Below are 16,253 nucleotides of genomic sequence, written 5' to 3'. Positions count from 1 at the left end.
GAGCGAAGCGGATGCCATATAGATTGAAAGATGGATCGAAGGAGCGAAGAGCGGCAATCTGATTACTCGGCGGTGGCTGAAACTTGCCTCACGAGCCACAAAGTATATTTGATTTTTGCCAGCCTTGATGGAATTTCTGGCTGCAGGCAAATAGAGAACTAAATTGCGAAATTCGTGCATAGAAACGCAAGTTTTGGAATATCAAGCCACTAAATTGGGTAAACTATTAAGTTGAGGCAACAGAAGTACCATTTTGATTCATTAAGGCTGAGTATACTTTGTGCAATGCTTAAATGTCGCCAATTGATATTGCAATATACCAAATGCCCGTGCTTGCACTAATTATAATTATTTTCAATTTTCCGAGTGCAAAAGTTGCGTTGTTGGGCACCACTAAACTTTTCTATTGCCGCACAGGACGCGATGGAGTCCTTTTGCCATCGCAAGCGTTCCCAAAACTTCGCTCGAGCGGATTAATTGAACTAGTTCCCCAATTTGCCAACTAATGTGCTTGCTGGAATCCGACCATTCTGCATCCTGCATCCTGCGAACTGCGGCTGCGACCTGCATCCTGCGCTTTTCCATGGGGTATCATAAATTTACGCCCACCACCCACATGCACATGCATGTGCACATGCACTGGCACACAATGGAAAGCACTTCAAAATGAAAGGATAATAATAATATTTTTATTTTATTATATTTTAGTTTTTCTTTTCCGCTTTTTGTTGCAACTACAGCAGCAGCATCAACATATGAGAGGGTGGCTCATGGGGGTCAGAGGTCGGGGGCTAGTGGGCGGTGGGCGGTGGGCCAGTGGGCGGGGCAGGGCTTAAGTGCACTCAAGTGCCATTGGGGGTGTGTGTGTTGGTAAATTGCAACTGTAACTGTGTGCTGGCGTGCAAGTGTTGGAAAGTGCTTGCAAACTGTGCAATGATTTCGGGATTTCGCCGGATTACTTTCGCCCAAGTATTTCGCAATTTATGTCCAACTCGTTCGCATTCTCATTTCGCTCTTTTGCCCTTTTGCTCTTCGCCCTTTTACTTTCTCCCTTCCCTTCCCTTCCCTTTCTCCGTTCATCTTTCCTTTCCAATTTCCTTTTCTGCTTTACCTTGCACTTGTGTTCGACCCTCGACAAAAGTTGTGAATTATTTTATTACCTTCCAAATGAATTTGAAATTGTTCATATTTTTAAGTGGCATGTTTGAGTAGCATTGAATATCAAATGGAATTTTATAGAAAACAAATAAAAAGGCACTCGCAATACTGAAGTAGCCCACACATTGATGTTTTATCTTAAGCTCCTTTGATAGATTTCACAGATTTATACCATTTTGTATATATTTCGTGCTGGAATTTCTATTCTGATGTTTTGCTCAAAAATAATCGGTATTTTGTTTGCAACAATGGGAACGGTTCATATATGGAATGTGGTAAACTTAAAAATTCAAAATGTGATCGATGGCAGGATAGTTAAATAGATTGTTATAGTTATAAGGTTATAAGGATAGTTATAGATTGCACCTCAAATAATAAAAATTGTCAAGTAAGAGGGTATCTGATAAGCGAGCCACTCGACTACGGCGTTCCCTGCTGACTTGTCTTGTTCTGGGGATAGAAAATAACAATTATATAGGGCGTTCATGCATAAATAAATGTATTGCGAAGGTCACAGATGCCAAGATGAAAGGGTTACGGAGGCGTGGCAGCAGCCTTGTTTTTTGCAAACCAAATGTTGTTTGCTATTTTACCTACATACATTCATCGTTTTCCCCATCTTCTTGGGACCACCGAGCAACAGTTGAACATTTGGAAATTTGCATAAATTTCACAACACAGCCCCTGGCCTTCTCCACGGCAAACTTTGTGGGAATTTATAGAAATGTGCACGATACAGTTTCCATTTGCCTGGGCAGTCGGGCTCTTTGTTGCCCTTCAAAGGCATTTGGGTCCAACATGTTCAAATGAATACTTTATAAGCCCCTCTTTATGGCCATAGCCCTGTCTCTCCCCCTCTCTCTCCCTCTCTCTATCGCTGTCTCTTGCTCTGCTGCTGTCTCTGTCATGGGCTGTCTCTGTCACCGCCTCCCTTTCATTTTCGCCCTGCCAATGTGTAATATTTATGCTGCGAAATGTTTGAAGTTGACGAAACCATCGGCGTAGTTGTAATATTTAACGCCAACTCAGTGGTATTTACACTCAAAAAAATACGAAAAAAAGATTTTGGAATAAGTTGACTGCTGAACTGAGAGACCTGATGTACAAAATTAATATTATTAGTAATAAAATGCTCCAGTTCTTTAGTTTACGTGCCATTGCATTTACCACATTGAGTATTATTACTTATTCACGAGGACAAATTGTTTTTCTCAGTGCTTGTCATTCCACTGGGCGCCATTATCTCCCCCTTTTGCCCATCATCATGGGCGTCCGAGCTATTTTGCATTGAAATTGAAATGTCCGCTGCTTTTGTGGGGTGCGTCCGCTTTTTGCCAGGTGAAAGGCATCCGACCAACTGGGCCAAAATAAGTACATTATATTTGCTATATGTATTTTGCCCATGTATGTATGTACATACGTATGTTTATAGGCGGCGAATATGTGTGTTGGAACTCGCATCCCTATATCCTGATCATTTTGTTAGGCGCGGCAAATTAATTGAAAATTCAAACATATTGACCTACATAAATACGTGGATAAAGTGCAAGTCCAGTCGGCCATTTGATTACTCCGGCTAAGTTGTTGCTATGAATTTGTCAATGTCAGAGGTGGTATCTGGCCTACAGGGTGCTATACATGAACATATATCCTGCGGTAATTAAGAGATAATAATGTTTATCTTTGGAAACATCGGTTTTGGTGGGATCAGTGATGTTCTGTTAGTAAGCTACTAAAACGGATGGAAAACTAACTAATTTAAATCTTTTAATAGGCAAAGAAAGCATTCTTCATCACTTGTACGAGCTGAAAATAAAGTTTAGACCTTTCGCCTGTGGCACCCTGTCACCATTTGTTGTTCCTGTCATCGATTTCGCATCGCATGAGAGTCGTTAGTTAGTTACTTAAACCAGCCCAAGACTGTCTGAATTTCCTTTTTCCCAGCCCATTAACCCATTAATTATTTGTGCCGAAAAATCGCTCGCTGGTGTATTAGTTTATTTGTCTGGGAAATGTTTTTATCAGTTCTAATTCGTCGGTATATGTTCAAAGCTAATAATATTTACTTTATTTATTATGTGCAAGCTTATAAACTTCGAATTAAATTGAAAACAATATCTGATTAATTCGTATTAAATATACTGTATTTTAAGTTATTCTTTGAATAGGAATGTGTATATTTGCTTAACTCATGTTTTGCCTAATTAGCTGAACATAGATAGCAGAGCTAAAAGCTAAGTCTTTTTTATAGGTTTAATTATAACAATATTTGTTTTGTCAAGTTGGCAAGTTTTGCCCCGGAATTTGTAGCAAATTCGTAGACAAGCCCCTTTTAAGCCAGCCCCATAGCAACGTAATAAATTTTCGTGGGCTTGTCATGGGTTAACACCGCTCGTCCCACTCCCCCCCCGCTCCTCAACACTCTAGCAGCGCCATCCTCAAATCGCCGATGGCGTCTTCGCCTTCTGTCTAATTGCTGGCCATTCGTTTGGGCCACGTTACTTGGCCAGCCGACGCTTATCAGCGCCTTTCACTGGAAGCCGACTTATTGCCACACCCACGTAGCGAAAATTGCGACCCATTTGTTAGACGGGTTCTGGCAAATCATTTTTCATTTGCCTGTGGAAACTCGCAGCACTTTGTCTGCCACCTGGCCAGGTGGGTGGCTTCCGCCCCCAACTCCCCCTTGCTTTTTTTTCTCCACGGTTGCTTGTCCTATTGAACTTTACTCAGGCGAAATTAATGAGCGCATAGGGGCATAAGACTGCCCATTTCCACCGGTCAACTGGTCAGCGGGTCAGCTGGTAGAGTGAAATGCGAGTCTACTCCCGTGCGTCCAGTGAAGTGCATCTAAGCGCGAAATGTTTGCGGTGGTAAGGTGGGTGCGGAGGTCCTTGTGTGGATCCCCACACTGCGATCCCCTAGAATCGGTGGGGTTCTATAGGCGAACCTGTAAAAAACCCAAAGTGTCAAAGCGAAACGCTTCAAAACACTGGCTGCCAACAAGCTGGGGCAACATTTTGGCTAACATTTCAATTGGCACGAGCAAAAAAATGCTTTGGGCGGCATTACGCTAAGGTGGCTAGGTGTCGACTAACTGTTACTCTGTAGAATAGCATTTAAAGCGTACGAAATCTACAAATCGGTGGAAATATCTCTACACTTTTTGCAGTTAAAAGTATCTATTTAACGCACAAGCTGAACAGAAATCTACAAATTTAAGTGGGTAGACCAAGTGGTACTCTGTAATGGGAAAGTATTCATTGTTATGAAAAGGTGCAAACTTCTGTAGCTCCTTTTAAAACTATATCAATTATATTAATTTAATTAAAGACTTTGCTTGCGGGGAAGTAAGTTTTAAGCTTGCCAGAAGCTATCGAAGACTGAAATATATTTACATAATTTATGGCTTAAACGCCGTCAGCGTTTCGATGGCAAAGTATGTTCACAAATAATGGTTGACCTCGAAGATACTGCCTATTCATATTAAATTGAGAACAATTCAATTAATTTGCCTAAAAGATGCTGTATTTATTCATTGACAATTCAAGTATTTCAAATGCAATAAATTTGCGAATTGCCATTTTAGACAACCCAAATTCAATTTATTCACACTATACACATTAAGCCTTCGGTACATTTATCTATGCATCATTAGCTGGCACGCTATAATATGCTTATTTGTGTTTGCAGTGCTAATAACTGAGTAACTGAATAAATGAACTTCAATTCAGATTTCAATATCAATTAGAATTTTATGATTTGTCAAATACGAAGCATCCCCATTAACCACATTGTTCATATGCAATTGCGAGTGTGATGGTAACCATCTGGTTGTGTGTGTGTGTGTGTGTGTGTGTGACTAACATTTTCGTTGTACTTTCCCTTGGCCATCTTGTGTGCCTCGTCGTTGACCATTTGACTTTGATTTGCTGTTTGGCTGCGTTGGACTACAAGTGCCGAATGCCTCTCTACAAAAAGCGTAGAAAAGGAAGAAAAAATAGGAGGAATGTATAAAAAACACACAATGGATGGCAAACAAAACAGAAGGCGGTGTGCAAGTGCCGAAAGACAACTCGTAGCACTCAATTAACGCATTTAAAAGTACAATGCGAGAGATGCAAGGCGGCGGGGTCAGAGGTCGACACTTGTCGGGGTTTATTTTTGAGACCGTCGGGCTCGAACACACGGCCATTGTGCATCCGCCCCATTGTCTTTGGCACGCGGCGAGGGCCATCGGTTCATCGGGGCATTGTCTAATCCACAATGGATGCCCCATTCCCGTGCGGGCAGCTCCTGCTGCTCCTCGTGCTCCTCCTGTTCCTTGGGCTCCTCATATTCAGATTCCGGGCCCACCACCCATCGGCAAACAAACCTCCAATCACCGAGAGCACCGACTGCCGGCACCAAATTGAATTGGAAGCAGCATGAGCTGGATAAGAGGTCTTACCATAACTGAAAGCAGTCAGGACCATCAATTGATTGGCCAGCCCATTAGGAGCACCAGATGAAAAGTGATTTCGATTTATGGAGCAGGCCAGAACTGGGGGAAAATATAAGATAAACAGCGGCAGGAACTTGAAGTTGCTAGATTATGCAGCTTAACGAAATGTCCTAATTAAAAATGTTTTTCCTACAGTTAAAGATTCAAACAATTAGTAAATGCAGTCTAAAGTTCTCGCTTTAATGGCTGTTTGGGCCAAAGAGAAGCCCAAAATCTCAAGTGATCTCTGCCATTTGATGGGCTCATTCATTAAAGTTCCACTGGACACCCTACGGCATTTGTACGAGAAATAATTTAACGCATCAGCGATTGGCAGCTTTGGCCATGATTATTGGCCCTTTTGCCTTCGACGTTGGCCCCTAGTAATTGCCGGCACTATCTCTTTCGCACACACGCCGCACCTCTCTTTCACTCGCTCGCCTTAAGTTCTCTTTGGTGCTGCAATTCTGGCTCTTTTCCAGTCAAATTTAATTAGTTTAGACTATAGTTGCTAAGCTGGCTTGGCCATTTTTAGTTTTTAGTTATTTTTGTTATTTTAGATAAACTCATTTTTTAAAGTATTTTACTCGGCTGGAAGTACTCAGTTTAAATGAAAGCTATAATTTCTTACTTAATCCATTAGTTAGCTGCTGTAGACTTGGACAACTCTACTTGTTTTTGTTATCGGCAAGGGAAGCCCTTGCGAAGGCATGAAATTGTATGGGTCTTTATGGCCCAGTGACCTGCTCACGTTGTTCATGTTAAAATTCCAAATTACATTTTGCATTTTGATTAGAGCGTAAGCCCAGTGACCTCTTGCTCCCCCACACCTCCTACTCCTCCTGCTCCTGCTGCTCCCAATCCTCGTCCAATCCCCAGCCAAGTACTAAGTAGTACTGGTCTCGAGAAAAGGTTCCATTCCCCCCACGAGACGCTGGATTCTTGATGCTCGTTTGCAATTTAATGAAGCAAACTGTTGCTAAACCGAAGGGGGGCGGGGATCAACTGGGGAGGGCGGTGGCGATGTGATGAGGGTGAGGGGGAGGGGGACGGCGTTCGAGCATGAAAATTGTTTGTCCACGGACTCGAGCGGAATCCGGCGGAATAAAAGCGACTGAGGCAGCTGGAAGGCGCTTAGCGCCCAACAGCTGCTCCAAAGCCCCGCCTCCTCCTCATCCTCATCCCCATCCCCATCCTTATCCACAGTCGCATCCGCATCCGCATCCATATCCCACCCACCGAGAAGTATCCTGTGTGGCGTACGAGTATCCTGCAGCCGCCACTCTTGGCAATTTGACAAGAGCGCATTATCCTTACAAACGGCACCAGATGGGCCTGCCCCAACAAAACAGCACAACAAAAAATGAAAAATGATAGAGAGTCGGATATTTTCGTCGAAGAAGGTGGCGCCTGGACGGGAATGGGGTGGTCTATAAAACTGGGGATTAGCCCAGTCAAACGATTCGGCTGGCATTTGGCCAAAACTACAAAAAAAAAAATCCAAAGTGAGAGCAAACAGAAAGTACGAAAAACATATATATGTATGTTTATATTTAAAACTGCATAAATCAAAACACTCGTGTCGAAAGGCCAAAGGTTGACGCTGATAATTGATGGTCAGTGCCAACTGACGGTGATTGTAGAGGGCTAAAACCCGTCCAATGGGGATTTGATTATGGAGAACGAAGCGGGTTTTAATGAATCGATGCCAATGAATTTCTAAAATTAAATCCGAGCAACTATATCCTGCTTTCTCGAAACCTTTCAACAAGCTTTAATGTTTGGTTCATCGAATCGAATGAAGTTCTATGTCTTCGTTTGCATTCCATTGTCAATAGCTCAAAGCAGATTTAGCTTCACTCATACTCGCACTTGTGTTGGCTTTGCTATCAGAGGAATGCAATTCAGTAAAGAGGAATCCCTATTTAGGAGCCAGTGTCATCTGTGACCGCGCTGCCTTGCCAATTTCCACATTTTCCCCCAGTTTCCCACACAGAACCTGCCGCAATCCGTGACGCATTCCGGATACCCGAATTGCCGCACGGTCGCAGCGATGACAAAGGGAATCGAGAAATGCAACTGAAATTCGTTCAGACAAGGCAAGGGGCATGGGGCAAGGGGCATGGGGCATGGGGCATGGGGCAAGAGGGCTTTAGGCGACTGAGGCAACGAAAAATGCAAATTGTCAAACATGCAACGCAATTGACGAGAGACGAACTGAACTATGTGCAGCTACCCAGCGAACCAAACCGAGTTACACTGTTCTCCGTTTTCCAGTTTTTCGCAGCGAAGAAGGTAGCTTCGGGGTCACCAAACCCTGTTTTACTCACTGTTTTCAGAAGCTGTTCAATGCTTTCCCAAAATATTCATGCCGCCTGGCCACAATTTTATGACCAAGTACATTTTCCATCCGTTTTGCGCCGTGTGGCCAGCAGAGTGGCTCGTTTAGGGTGGCTCAGTTCGGGCTCAGTGTGTGTTTTGGGGTGGTGCAGGGGTCTGCCGAACATCGAAACGCTTTCGTGCCGAGCCCAGTTGGCTACCCTTATTGACAGGCCGTCACTCTGCCAGTACGTCAATCTGCGGAGCGTCAGCTCGTCATGTGGCCTAAATAGCCGCCCCGATGGTCCCCTTACCAAATCCCCAACCGATCGGCAGCTGGTTCCCCGCCTGGAAATTAACTGGAGCCCTTTGTGCCCCGTCCATCGTCCATTGTCCATCCTTCATCTCGCATCCTTGCTGTTCCGTCAACGGTTTGGCACATCCACAAGGTGGACTTGTTGCTGCAATTGGCAAAGTGCCCTGCGTCCAGGCATTTTTAAGCAGGCATAATTAATGGAACCCGGCCCGGATTAAGTCAACATTATCGCAGCTAATTGACAATGGAGAGGCGTGGAGCTGCAAAGTGACTTGGGCGCAGCCGAGATGTTGAAACGGAATTTAATGGTACAGGGTATATGGGCTGGGCAATGGGGTTAATGGGTGTATGTTCAAAGGAGCGACATTAAAGGCACATGAAAAAGGCACAGCAAAAGAAATTCAACTCATTCCAAGCTCATTCCTAGAGAAAACCGAATTAAATTATATGACATGACTTGATTGTTTGTCTGAATCGGAAAATAAATATTTCCCCACATGAACACGCTTCACTTCAAATATAAATATATATAACACTTGTTTTCACTTCACCTTTTGCAAATTAGCAGTTCACACCCAGCTATTTTCACACACTTTCCCTTGCTGTGCCTTTCAATTAGTGAAAATCCAGACATGTGAACAAATGGGAAAACATGCCAGCGATCTCAAATATTGAGCGAGGGAAATGCAGATAGAGATGAACCATTTGCATTTGGAAAAAAAACAGTTTGCATATATTTATTGTGCCTTATACTAGTTAGATTTGAGCCTCGACTCTGCGCATCTTTAAGATCGTCTTGTGGTTAGTGACTCCTAACTATTGTCGGAGATTAAACGCTGCTCATTGTAGCGTATGGGATATGTGAGTGCGTTGCCCTTGTCCCAGGAGTAGAGTTCCTGGAATACACAATATAGTGCATCACTAAGTGACCACTTTGAGATACAAGCAGCTACTTACCACAGTCAGGGGATTGTAGCCCACGGTGGTGGTGTGGCTAAAGGGATTCGAGAAGGGCAGATTCGTGTTGAGCAGCTTGCCCTTGTACAAGTCCACCACATATCGAATCTGGGTGTTCTTATCCGTACCCGAATCGATGGCATACAGATTGCCACACACGATGAACATCTCACCAAACTGATGATGGTCCAGGGTGATGTTGAAGTTGTACTGCATCTTCAACGTCTCCGTGTCCAACTAGATGGCATTTTGTTTCATTTAATTGTAGAAGGCTTTTGAAGGGACTACAAACGTTACCTTGGCCACCAGCGTATTATTGGAGTTGTAGGTGCTATAGATCACCCACAGACCCACTTCATCCACGTTGAAGTCCATGTAGTTGTAGTCGGTAGCATATAGCCTATTCGCAGCGGCCACTCCAGCATATGGCAATTGTGTGGCTAGGGGAATCATAATGGGTAGTAATATGAACTTCAACCATTGCAATGCACTCACTTATCTTTTTGAGACTGGTCAAGTCCAGCTTGACCACCAGATCCGAGTTTCTTTGTTGATAGTAGAACGAACCGTTAAAGACCACATGGGCATTGCCCTAAAAATAATCAACTTAAATAGGAAGGGCAACATTTCGTAACCAGTTCTTAACCCACATGAAAGCCCTCTTGAATCTCGTATTTTCTCCTGGGGATGCTGTTCATTCGGTACTGAATGCGAGTGGTGAACTCGAACAGATTGTACGGGTCGTTCTCGTTGGTGACGAATGTCTTCTCACGATCACTGTCAGGAGATGGATCTCTGAGCCAGGAGCCGAACTTTTCATTGACCACCTTGTGGAAAACGGGTTTGCCCACCGCATACAGATAGCAAGCTAACGGGAGAGTTAATACATTATTCGTTTTATGGGGCTAAGCCTCTACTTACTCTTTGGTCGCTTGGGTAATCCCGGATAGCTCAGATTGCCCGTCGCCTGGATTTCGAAGTTATTCAGTATGGAGTCCTTGCACTGGTACAAGCTGCAGATATGGAGTGGACTTAGGACTTATCGGGACTAGGTGATTAGGGCAACCAACCTGGGATCTGGGCACTGATCGCAAACGGGACACTCGCTCTCCGGCGGGCGTTGGCCATAAACCTTGATGTTATTTCCCACATACGGGGTCTCGCTATTCGGATCTTGTGCTGAAAAAAGTGGGTTAGATTTCCAACGTTTCACGCATTCTGCCACTTACGTGCTATTTCAAAGTTGACCATTGTGGCATTTAGTTCGTTCCGGGCCACACAGTGATAGTAGCCAAAGTCATCCTTGCGCAGATTGCTGATAGTCAAGCGCATGGAGGTCTTGAAACTGAAAACTCCATGATGAGTAGGGGCTACCAGGGATGAGATGCTGCACGAACTCACCCCTCTGGGTACGATTCAATGCCGTACTTGTCGCTGGGATCCAGTATCTTGCCGTCGTAGGCCCGTTCCCAATACCTAATGGCTTCGGGGAAGGCCTCCACCAAGCACTCGAGTGTGGCGCTGCTCTGGTACTCCGCGTAGATCATTTGGCGGTACACCGATATCATGGGCGCAACTGGAATTGGGAAGCCTCTGTGTTCACAGCCAATCCTCAAACTCTCCTTGCCACACTGCTACTACTTACACTGCACTTCCACGAGGTAAGTGGCATTGGCCACGGGCGCGATGCCATTGTTGGCAAAGCAGGTGTAGGCCGCCATCTGGTGTCGGGTGATATTGGTGAACCTCAGGAACTGTCCGCTGATGGAGGCCACTGGATGGAGGGGATTATTAATAGCATTTGGGAGTGGGCGGCCGCATACTTACTTTCAACGCCATTGACGTTGATGGTGCGACCATCCTCACGTCGCCATTCCACCTGCGGTGTGGGCGTTCCCGTGGCGGTGCAGCTCAAGTTCAGGGATCTTCCCTCCTCCACGATCACCGTGCGCTGGAAGTCCGGCAGTTGAATATCTTGAAGGAAGAGAGGCTCGTTGTAGAGTAAGGTATTCGGGCCTTAAGTTAGCTTACCTGTTATGGAGGGCGGTATTAGCAGATCGTTGGAGGAGCTGCCGTTGGGATATTGCAGCTTCCAGGCATTGATGCCAGGCACTCCGGGTATGCCATTGGTGCCCGGCTTGCCAGGACGACCACGTGGACCCGCAATGCCTGTCCAGAAGTGGGTTAAGGTCTAGGAATTATTGGGTTATCAGAGGATAACTCACCCTTGAGTCCTCGTTCGCCAGGTGGTCCCTGCGCACCCTTGGGTCCCGTGATGGACAGACCATCTTTGCCATCCTTGCCGTGGAGCCCGTCCTTGCCATCGCGTCCAGGCAGGCCATTCTTTCCATCAGCACCAGCGCGACCAGGCACGCCATCGAGTCCCGGCTCCCCGGGCACTCCATCCCGGCCATCCAAGCCGGCTCGTCCGGTCACCCCGGCATCTCCCTTGGGACCGCGAGGTCCGGCGGGACCCAAATGACCCACGCCATCCACTCCGGGAGCACCCGGTAAGCCCACATCACCGCGATTTCCCTTGGGACCCGGAATGCCCGGTAGACCCGGGTTTCCAGGTGGTCCCTTTGGACCCACTTCTCCGGTTGGTCCCTGTGGTGCCGGCGGACAATAGTCCTGGGTGCCCTTGCAGAAGCCCGTAATTATCTTCTCCGGAACCCGGCAATATGTGTTCAGATAGATCCACTCATCTCCGCCGGGAGCGGCGCCCTTCTGGCCCGTGCGCTTACGGATCTCGGTGTCTTGCTCCTCCAGCACCTTGCGATGGTTCGGATTGAAGAACTCGATCAGCGGATCAGCTGGAGAGGGGAGAAGGAAGATGGGAGAATAGTTATGTGCATGCTGGCCAGAATACCTGAACCTGAACTTGCCATGCATGGACGCCGGAGCGGAGGAGGCGATGTCCCGGCGCATTCGTTTCCCGGTGGGACGTGGTGTGTGGCTAATCAGGTTGTCCGTGAACTTGCGTTCATTTTTCAGAGGATCCCTCGACTGGGTGGTGCTACTCGTGGTGGTGCTGATTGCGGAGTACATAATAATGTGCAAAAACTTGAAGAGCTTGAAAAGTTAGTGATCCGCCCACCTGCCCACCAAGTGCTGCTCCTCCTCGACTATCCTGTTGACTAGCCTCCTTAATTCCTCCTCCGATCGCATTAGCTCCGCATGGAATTGCACCCGGAAGTTGTCTTCCAGCTGCGGCAAGGACTCGGTGTCCTGGGTGTGCGTGTAGAAGACGATCGAGAGGCTGGCCAGGATGAGGGTGAGGGCGCCCAGGTAGATGTATACCAGGGTCAAGGACTGTCGGCCCGGGCACTTACACACCCGGCATGTACCTCCGACCAGCTGGTCACTGGACGCACTGGGCTCCAGGGGCCGAACTGGTGGCGTTCCCTCGCCGGAATCCTCCTGCGGATCATCCTCGGCCGTCCGCCGCTTGCGCTTCTTCTTGCTGGTGTTCTGTAGACTCTGGTTAACCGCCAGCAACATTTTACCGGATCCGAGTGCCTAAGTAAGTGGAAAACTCTTAGTCTGCAGTTGGCAATTGCAAATTACAACGTTTAAGACAGAAGGATTATTGCTTGTTATTTTCTTCGAATTTTGCAATTCAAATTTCAAAAGTTTTCTTCGAGTGCCAGTCGAAAGCGTTTTCATCGAAAGACGTCTCCCAAATTTCGATTTCAATTTATTTTGATTTATAGCCGGCGAGTGCAGTTTGAAAATAAGATGCCATATTTATAGATCGCATCTTAGTGATGCGTCTAAAATTAAACGACTGCCCACTGCTGCTGGATTGAGGACTGATTAAGCTGGCAAACTCGTAAAGCACTGAAAACACCGAATTCCAATGCATTTCCCTGTTTTCCCCGCATTCTACATACTTGTATACATAAGAGCGGAGCCCCTGGCCGCACAACTTTTCACACTTTTCCTCTGGAGTCCGTTGAGTTCGCTGAATGCGGGTGTGAGCAGGTGCGACGGCGATGGAGGATGCGAAAGAGCGAGAGAGACGCGCAGCGACAGAGACGGAGACGGAGACAGAGAGAGAGAGAGAGACAGAGAGTGTGTGTGAGACAGAGAGTGAGAGAGAGAGAGAGAGAGCTGCTTCCGAACGCGTTGGCGTCTAGTGCTCGACTGAGCGAGTTGTGCGGCGACACTTTCCTTTGTAGCGGTTTGTTTTCCACGCTTTCGCCGGCAACTTTCCCACGCATCCGGTTGGCTCTCTCTCTTCATTCTCCTCTCTCTTCAACGTCGCTCTCAGTTTGCGACTATATCCTATAGCTATAGCCTTACGCACATCGTAAATAAAGCGGAAAGACTTGAGATTCGTTTGATTTCGGCTAGGAAATCTAAAATAAAATCGCATAAATAATGGCTGGGAAATCTTAATGTTTGCTGAATAAAATCGAAATGGTAACCCGCATATATCTTCAAATTTATATATTCCATATAAATGTGCGGGAAATCATAGGTTTGCTTAGCGAGAGAGTTGGTCGCTCTTAAATTCCACGCCTGCGCAAGGAAAGGCACCTTTGTTTTTATTTCATTTCTTATATCCTGCAGTAGACATGGATGTCCTTTTTTAAGGTCCTGTATCGCCGGACAATGAATGCACACGGCTCAGGAGGGAAAAAGTTGTCTTGGCTGGATTTTGCCTCCTCGGAGAGGGAATACTTTGCGATATCCTCAACAAGTACAAAGTTTAATGGGGCAAACTTGGCCCATGGCAGCCAGAAAGTTTTCCTAGTCGCAGTCATGGCTTTCCCCACTCAAGTTTTCCACAAGACACTCCATTTGGCATTGTATCAGGTGTGTTTTCCTTTACTTCGAAGCTGCAAAGGTTGATTAGAAAATATGTATCTTATTCTTTGGATGGATGGTACTTTAAATTAATCAATTTGTACTGCTTATTTCTTGGCGTTGCAGAATCGTAACTCTCCTCCAAATAATCAATTTAAAATACGCTTTAAATATGCATTTATTTGCTGAGAGTGTGAAGTTCCTTAATATTTTCTTTCGGGTGCGCTCTCCGGCTTACTTAGTAGTTATCGCAATTAGCGCTTCAATTCTGTCGATTCAAATTGATTGCATTTGCTCAAATAATTATATGTTATTATGTGCCATTCCGAGTGCCACTCGATTATTGTTGCCACACCTTACGCCCACTTCTACCGCCCACCGCCCACCGCCCACCGCCCACTGGCCAGGGCACATTTGTGAGCACTTTGCGCTTAATTTGCATTTCTGTTTCTGTTTGGAAGGCGGCGCCTGAGACCGAATTCAATTTACATTGGCCAAATGCATACGAGAGCACGACCCAAAGGCCAATGAGCCGTAACGAGCTCGTTAACTGGATCCGGAATCTGCAGTCCGAATCAGAATCCGTGTGTTCCGGGTCCAGCGACTCCAAATCAAAATCGAAATCGCAATTGAAATCCGTGCTGGACCTGGTCTAATTCCCGAATCCGGATTTTGACCATTCACCTTGTTGCCAGCTGTGCGCTGCATTAGTTGGCCAAGTACAATGGCCAGAAGAGTGGGCGGAATGGAGCCATTTGCCGTCAAAGGCCAATGTCAGAAAGTTGGCAGCATCTCTTGGTGCACTGAAAGAAACTAACGCTGGTTGTTAGAACACCGCGTTCTGCACCCTCGGTAATCAAATAAACAAGATAATTAACTTGAATGTACGACAATTCAATTGATTTCAATGAATGCCAATGTAATGTGTAATGTAATTTGTAATTATGTAAGAATGAACTCTTTACTAAAAAATTGTATATGGAACTTAGGATAGCGCTTATTACTTGTAACCAATTTTTGCTTATCCTTTATACATAACATTATAATATATCTCATAAATGACTTGGTATCTTGGATTTCTTGGAAATTACTAGTTCTTCTTTCTTAAGCTACGGACTGACACTCCGACAAATTTCCCAACGGGGGTAATTATTATGGGCTTGGGCGATTGGGAGCCTGGCCAAGGTGTTTGGCGGCTTGGCGGTTTGGCAGCGAGCGTTTTCCAGGCGGGCCAATAGTTGTAATCGGCTTAGTGCCAGACATCAGCAGAGCAACAAGCCGCAAGGAAGCGAAAGCAACAAGCCAAGAAGCCAGCTGGCCAACGAGACAAAGTTAAAGCCAAAGTGAAAGCCGCAGCCCAAGTTGGCAAACAACAGCAGCGAAGCCAATAAATCAAAATGTCAAGATGATGGCCTTTGAAGTGCTTTCGGGCTGACTGAGCGCTGTAGGTGAGATGAGGTGCCATGAAATGGGTCAACGGTGGCTCTGAGCCGAGATATCCTACAGGCAACAGACAGAACCCGTCAAAAGGCGAAATGCAGAGCACGGCCAACAGACGTCGCTTAATTTCGAACGAGCCGTGGATCTGCCCGGCAAATGACAAATTAAATGACAAGAACTGTCGGCTCAAACTGACGACATTTAGTTAGGCCCCAGCTTAACACATACCCCCCACCGATTTTGGGGTGTAGCTAAGCATATGGGTTGTTGTTAATGATGTGCTGACCTCGGGTCACGTTGCGTATGAGTGATGGATGCATGCAAAATCATTTGAAAGCGGAAGGGAAAAGGGAAAGGGGCGCGGCGAAAGGTGTAGAAGGAATGGTAAGCAAACAAAATCGGGACTCACTTAAACAAATGAATTCACAGCTCTTTGATTGCCATTAATGGGCTCTGACCTCGGGTCACGTTGCGTATGAGTAATAAATGCAGGCCAAATCATTTGCAAATGAAAGGCGGCAGGTGGACACAGTTAGGAAAGCAAAGTAGGAAACTAAAGTGGTGCTCACTTAAAGAAACCAACTGACAGTTCACTGGCTGCACCAAAAAACTTTCCGAAATGTACTAACTAACTTTAACTTTAAAAGTCTAAAATAAGTTGTAGTACTATTACTCTTGATATATGTTTTCTGTATACTATTATACAAAAACGATATGAGATTAAGTATGCAGAAGAAACAGCTTAAATCAATTTTTATGAGTGACTAA

The 16,253-nt window shown here is 45.7% G+C and overlaps 2 protein-coding genes across 2 annotated transcripts in view; one reads left to right on the top strand and one right to left on the bottom strand.

Moving 5' to 3' along the window:
* Positions 1-16,253, top strand: part of LOC6550221 (potassium voltage-gated channel protein Shaker) — a 141,945-nt gene that overhangs the window by 24,556 nt on the left and 101,136 nt on the right. The gene's annotated exons all lie outside the window — the stretch shown is intronic.
* Positions 8,995-13,384, bottom strand: LOC6550053. Its single transcript, XM_001977584.3, has 16 exons — positions 13,127-13,384; positions 12,331-12,752; positions 12,119-12,264; positions 11,459-12,046; positions 11,265-11,402; positions 11,061-11,207; positions 10,879-11,007; positions 10,635-10,809; positions 10,463-10,578; positions 10,304-10,412; positions 10,155-10,246; positions 9,884-10,101; positions 9,729-9,825; positions 9,531-9,673; positions 9,234-9,470; positions 8,995-9,172 (listed from the first exon to the last, which is right to left on the bottom strand). Exons 2-16 carry the CDS (start codon positions 12,732-12,734, stop codon positions 9,089-9,091), a joined length of 2,823 nt encoding a protein of 940 aa, XP_001977620.1. The 5' UTR covers positions 12,735-12,752; positions 13,127-13,384; the 3' UTR covers positions 8,995-9,088.

The sequence above is a fragment of the Drosophila erecta genome, unplaced genomic scaffold (assembly GCF_003286155.1).
Source record: "Drosophila erecta strain 14021-0224.00,06,07 unplaced genomic scaffold, DereRS2 tig00000126-arrow-pilon, whole genome shotgun sequence".
In the NCBI taxonomy this organism is placed as follows: Eukaryota; Metazoa; Arthropoda; class Insecta; order Diptera; family Drosophilidae; genus Drosophila; species Drosophila erecta.
Note: the sequence above shows the minus strand (reverse complement) of the source record. Positions and strands in the feature narration are given on the sequence as shown.